This window comes from Aegilops tauschii, chromosome 6 (genome assembly GCF_002575655.3).
Source record: "Aegilops tauschii subsp. strangulata cultivar AL8/78 chromosome 6, Aet v6.0, whole genome shotgun sequence".
NCBI classification, from domain to species: Eukaryota; Viridiplantae; Streptophyta; class Magnoliopsida; order Poales; family Poaceae; genus Aegilops; species Aegilops tauschii.
This window is the reverse complement of record NC_053040.3, coordinates 468671599-468677509: the sequence shown is the minus strand read 5'-3', so window position 1 is coordinate 468677509 and position 5911 is coordinate 468671599. Positions and strand designations below refer to the sequence as shown.

At 47.4% G+C, this 5911-nt stretch overlaps 1 protein-coding gene across 1 annotated transcript; it reads left to right on the top strand.

Moving 5' to 3' along the window:
• The first annotated feature begins 1834 nt into the window (after positions 1-1834).
• On the top strand, positions 1835-2281 carry LOC141026201 (uncharacterized). Its single transcript, XM_073502192.1, has one exon. The coding sequence runs from the start codon at positions 1835-1837 to the stop codon at positions 2279-2281; it is 447 nt and encodes a 148-aa protein (XP_073358293.1).
• The last annotated feature ends 3630 nt before the right edge of the window (positions 2282-5911 follow it).

Below are 5911 nucleotides of genomic sequence, written 5' to 3'. Positions count from 1 at the left end.
GCTACTCCTATGCTCATGCTCGACTTTGAGATGGTGGCGTTCTATAATGCATTTCTTTTGCATTATTTTTTGCCTTGCTTTCTTTGTAGTCGGTTTTATTTCTTTGATCTACTTTATAGAAGGGTTTCCACATCACCCCGTATTTTGGCCAGCTGATTTTATTATATAAGGTGGGCGAAATACTAATTCAAGGAACAAAACACATATGCTATGTTGCCCGGGCTCTGTTCCCGTACCAAGGCCGTCGAGGTTAGGGTTGTCATAACCAGACATCGCAGCAATCCTTCCTTTCAATGCCAAAGGACATGTTGGTTGGCTTGCGGAAAAATAGATCTAATTATTCTAGCCGATTGAGAAATTTATAAATCTGCTCATACAGATATGGAAAAATCTTCATGCAAGACAAAAAAATGTTTGTCCTTACAGTAAAAAGGTAAAATTTGCAAGGATCTCAATGTGGATCCAAGGTTATGGCGTCGACCGATAACTAATAGAGCTCAGAAGATTGAGTATTAGTGGCCAAAGAACAAAGAAACTATTCACTCAATATAAAATGCAGTGTTCCCTACTGTCACCTTGGTGGCTTGGGAGGAGGTGTGCATGCCACGCTGGGCAGGAGGCCTGAGAATACCGTGCCTCAGGTGGCTCAATGTCGCTATGCAAGCTCGCTGGGCTTGGTTGCATCAGGTGGACCGCGATCGTCCTTGGGCAGAGTTCAAGTTTGCTCTCCCCAAGGCATCTCTAGCGGTGGTTGCAGCAGCCACCAAGGTGACAGTAGGGAATGGCAAGGAAGCTCTCTTTTGGGAAGACCGTTGGCTACATGGGATGAGGATTCAAGAGTTTGCACCTGGAATATATGAGAGAGTACCGAAGCGAGTAAAGGCCACACGGACAGTTTATGAGGCCATCACGCTTGGTTCTTGGACCCGTGGCATCAGCCCCGACATGGCATATGAAGCCCTAATGGAATATTCCGAGGTTTGGCAGAGATTGCAAGGGATCCAGTTCGAGGACCTGACACCCGACTCCATAGCTTTGGCTTGGGAACCGAATGGCCAGTTCTCGGTCCGTTCCGCTTATGCTGCACAGTTTGCTGGTAGGGACGTGGCGCCTGCGGCGGACTTTTGTTGGCGATCTAGGGCACCTCTGAAATGTCGCTTCTTCACCTGGCTGGCCATGAGGAACAGATGTTGGACTTCGGATCGGCTGGACAGACGCGGCCTCCCGCACCAGGATGCTTGCCCATTTTGCGACCAAGAGGAGGAAACCCTCGACCACATTCTTCAGACATGTGTGTTCGCTAGGACAGTCTGGAGAACCCTATGCTCAGCCCTTGGGAAACCGCAGTGGTCCCCAACAGCACAAGACACCCTCAAGGAGTGGTGTGTAGCAAGAGCGTCAGGCGCGCACAAGCCAAAGGAGTTGAGGGCGCTTCTTACCCTCGGGCTTTGGGAGCTTTGGAAGCACATAAACGCGAGGTCTTGGACGGCGCCTCTCCATTGCTGGAGGTGGTAGTTAGGTGTGTCATCGCGGAGGGTAGAGCTTGGCAGCAGGCGAGCCTGTTGAAGGGCGAAGTAGGCAGCACGTTTGAGCTTTTAGTAGGGTGGGCAGGCAGCGAGTAGTCCGGTTTATGTGCTACGTAGGTGGAGCGGTGGTTGTGTTGTGTGTTGATGTTCATGTAGCGTTTAAATCCATGTAACATCAACGGTGGTTGGGATTCTCGGTCCGTTCCGCCTATGCTGCACAGTTTGCTGGTAGGGAGGTGGCGCCTGCGGCGGACTTTTGTTGGCGATCTAGGGCACCTCTGAAATGTCGCTTCTTCACCTGGCTGGCCATGAGGAACAGATGTTGGACTTCGGATCAGCTGGACAGACGCGGCCTCCCGCACCAGGATGCTTGCCCATTTTGCGACCAAGAGGAGGAAACCCTCGACCACATTCTTCAGACATGTGTGTTCGCTAGGACAGTCTGGAGAACCCTATGCTCAGCCCTTGGGAAACCGCAGTGGTCCCCAACAGCACAAGACACCCTCAAGGAGTGGTGTGTAGCAAGAGCGTCAGGCGCGCACAAGCCAAAGGAGTTGAGGGCGCTTCTTACCCTCGGGCTTTGGGAGCTTTGGAAGCACATAAACGCGATTGTCTTGGACGGCGCCTCTCCATTGCTGGAGGTGGTAGTTAGGTGTGTCATCGCGGAGGGTAGAGCTTGGCAGCAGGCGAGCCTGTTGAAGGGCGAAGTAGGCAGCACGTTTGAGCTTTTAGTAGGGTGGGCAGGCAGCGAGTAGTCTGGTTTATGTGCTACGTAGGTGGAGCGGTGATTGTGTTGTGTGTTGATGTTCATGTAGCGTTTAAATCCATGTAACATCAATGGTGGTTGGGATTCCCCCCCCCCCCCCCCCCCCCTTCTTCTATACAAGATGATACACACACTCGTGCGTATTTGAGAAAAAAAACTCAATATAAAACATAGTGTAAAGGAGTCAATCAATCAAATATACATATAGCTTATTGGAAAATAGATAACAAATGCATACAGGGAAACTGAAACAATAACCTAGGCCGATGAGTCTTTTCAAATTAAACGAACAAATCTATGGTTCTATTTCCCTCTGTATTTCCGAGAAGGGCCTCGCCTATAAAACGAATAACAAGGAGTTCTCCAATGGGGGCAATGATGAGCAGTCCAATCATAGACACGATTCCTACAATTACACGAAACGCTTGACCAACAAAGGTTGTCGGATGTAAGTCTACGCAAAACATCCAAAGGCCGACGGAAGCGGCACCAACGATGAGCTCGGCGAGTACCGCAAAGCACAAGAAGGCATATCTGCTACATTGAGTGGGCTCCGCTGCCTCGACGGGTTCATCCGCCGGGTTAGGCCTGTCTTCGTGAGGCATCACAACCCTCTCGATCCTCTCGCGCCATGTTCGGAAGAGACGTCGATCCGGTTGTGCTTCGCCCACGTCGTTGCCACCATGGTCGGGGTTTTCAACGTCAACCATCTCTATGCCGTCCATGGCGTCGCTTGATTGCTTTTCTGCAGTCTTGTTCGGATGCTCTGGCGAGAGAGATTGAAATTAGCGTAGCTCAAGTGGATCCGTATGCCGGGAGAGATTGAACTGAAGTTAGAGCAACTGAGGCGGATCCGTACGGCAAGGAAGCTAAATTTTCCGGTCGCATATATGTAGCACACGATGGCGTTGGGCTGGAGCTCGTATATGCATGCATAACCGACTCGAAGCCCCAAGGCTAACCGAAACACGATTGATGTAGGAGTATGTTGTTGCTGCACGCTATTGCTTCAAGTAGTAGGACTCTTCTCTCTCGAAAAAGAAAAAAAGTTGTTGAACTCTTTATTATCTTTAATTTGAACTGGATTTAACTGTAATCCCGAACAAACTGCTCGGACGGGTTTCACTAGTGGTAAAATTGTTGGCGCTCGACGTAAATTCTATCCTCTTCCGGACGAGAAACGCGGCTGCGGGAAAAGAGGTTTCGCTTTTGGTGCGGGCCCTGGTGACGCACGTAGGCACATGCATGCATGCATGCACCCGTACGTCCGGCGGTTTGGCTTCAGCTTTTTTCACCTGGCACAAGGCGTGGTTAATTCCTTCTCATTGTTTTTTATACGGTATCGATGCCAAGAGAACAGGCGTGAGTAAATTTACATTTGTGCAAGGAGACAACATGTGTTTTCTTCCAGTTTTTGGGCTCCTCACAGCCGATCATTAGTTGGAAGTATTCCGAGACATAATTATAGATTTAGCCTTGTCACAAGATTTTAAATTCTGTTGGACAATAACTAGGACGTATATATTTTCGAATGTTGAACCAGGGGTGAAGAACTATCTTGTTTTCTTGGTAGGAACATCTTAAGAATTCGTATAACTTATTTTCTGTGCAACAATTGGGTTCGGCCAAGGAGAAATACTACTACAAAATCATTATTTTAATCCAAAATAAGAATACATGTTTGAGAACTCCTCTGGTCCGAAAAATCTTTGCTCAGAAACAGAGAGTACTCCCTCTGGCTTCTCTTTTGAAGGATGTTGGCTTTCGTTGTGCCTGCCTGGCCCCGGCCACAACTGGTCCACGCACGGACGGAGACTGGTGTTTCTGATTCTTTGCCGTGTTTGTTTCTCTTTTGCTTTGGCTGGAACGGTACTTTGGGTGCTCGTGGCGGCGTGGAGGCCCAAGCAGATTCCTGTCCTTGTCTTCAAGGCAGGGAAGAGACACAAGTGGGATATGTTTCGTGAGGTACTTTCCGTTTGATTGGGTGCTCAAGTTTATTTAGGCTAGGCTTTCTGATTAGGGTTAGTTATTCTTAGTACGATTAACTATGACTTCAAAGTGCACATATTCAGAATTTTAATTTGCCAAAATGTGTTTTTCTTTCCCAAACTTCAAGTTTTAATATTAGTGAAATGCATAGTCATTAATAGTTTCATTTTTTGAAGATTGATAATAATTGTGTATTGATCTATGCCTCAATGGGCTGTTTATATAAGTACAAAGTCTTGGAGTCCAAGTATAGAAGAGATAGATTACAATTCAAACTACCAAAAACTGAACCGACCGAATATACTCTAATATCCCCCCGCAGTGTCAACGTCGGGCGTGACGATGTTGAGACTGGAGCGTATGTCGGTGAAGGATGCATTGGGAAGCCCTTTGGTGAAGATGTCGGCAAATTGCGCACTTGTTGGAACATGGAGAACGTGAACCTCGCCAAGAGCCACTTTCTCACGAACAAAGTGGATATCTATCTCAATGTGCTTCGTGCGACGATGTTGAACTGGATTAGATGCCATATAGACTGCTGAAATATTGTCACAGTAAACAATGGTAGCACGCTCGAGTGGGCGATGAAGCTCCACGAGGAGTTGCCGCAGCCAGACAGCTTCGGCGACAGCATGAGCAACAGCCCGATACTCAGATTCAACGGAAGACCTGGAAACTATATCCTGCCTTTTCGAAGACCAAGAAACAACATTATCACCCAAATAAACACAATAGCCGGATGTGGATCGACGAGTGTCGGGACAACCCGCCCAGTCTGCATCAGAATATACTGTCAAGCTTGTTGGAGAGGAAGAATTAATAAGGAGGCCGTGATCAAGAGTACCTTTGAGATAACGAAGAATGCGTCTAACATGAGCAAGATGAGGAGCACGAGGGTCATGCATATAAAGACAGGCTTGTTGAACAGAGTAGGAAATATCAGGACGAGTGAGGGTAGCATATTGAAGAGCATCGGTGATGCTGCGATAAAAAGTAGGATCACAAATGGGTTCACCATCAGCCGACAATTTGGCACCCGTGTCAGCAGGTGTGCGACAGGGTTGACAATCAGACATGCCAGCACGTGAGAGCAAATCTATAACATATTGGCGTTGGGATAGAAAAAGAGTAGAGGAAGTACGAGAAACATTAATGCCAAGAAAATGATGTAGAGGACCAAGATCAGTCATAGAAAATTCATGATTGAGAGAAGAGATTATTTGGTGGAGGAAAGTAGCGGAAGAAGCGGTGAGAATAATGTCATCTACATATAATAAGAGATAGGCGGTTTGATTAGAGGAATGAAAAACGAAGAGAGAGGAATCGGATTTAGAAGGAACAAAACCGATGGTTTGGACAAAGGTAGTAAAGCGCTGGAACCAGGCTCGAGGAGCCTGTTTGAGTCCATACAATGATTTGTTAAGGAGACAGACAAGAGTTGGTGAGGAGGGATTTTTGAAGCCAGAGGGTTGCTGGCCGTACACAGTTTCATTTAGTGTTCCATGGAGAAAAGCATTTTTGACATCTAGTTGGTGAATAGGCCATGAAGAGGAAACCGCAAGACTAAGAAACACGAATGGTGCTAGGTTTTACCACAGGAGAAAAGGTCTCATCAAAATCAATGTCGTGC

Excerpts from the sequence above, each read along its gene's own strand:
- LOC141026201 (XM_073502192.1), top strand. The coding sequence starts at position 1,835 with ATGAGGAACAGATGTTGGACTTCGGATCAGCTGGACAGACGCGGCCTC.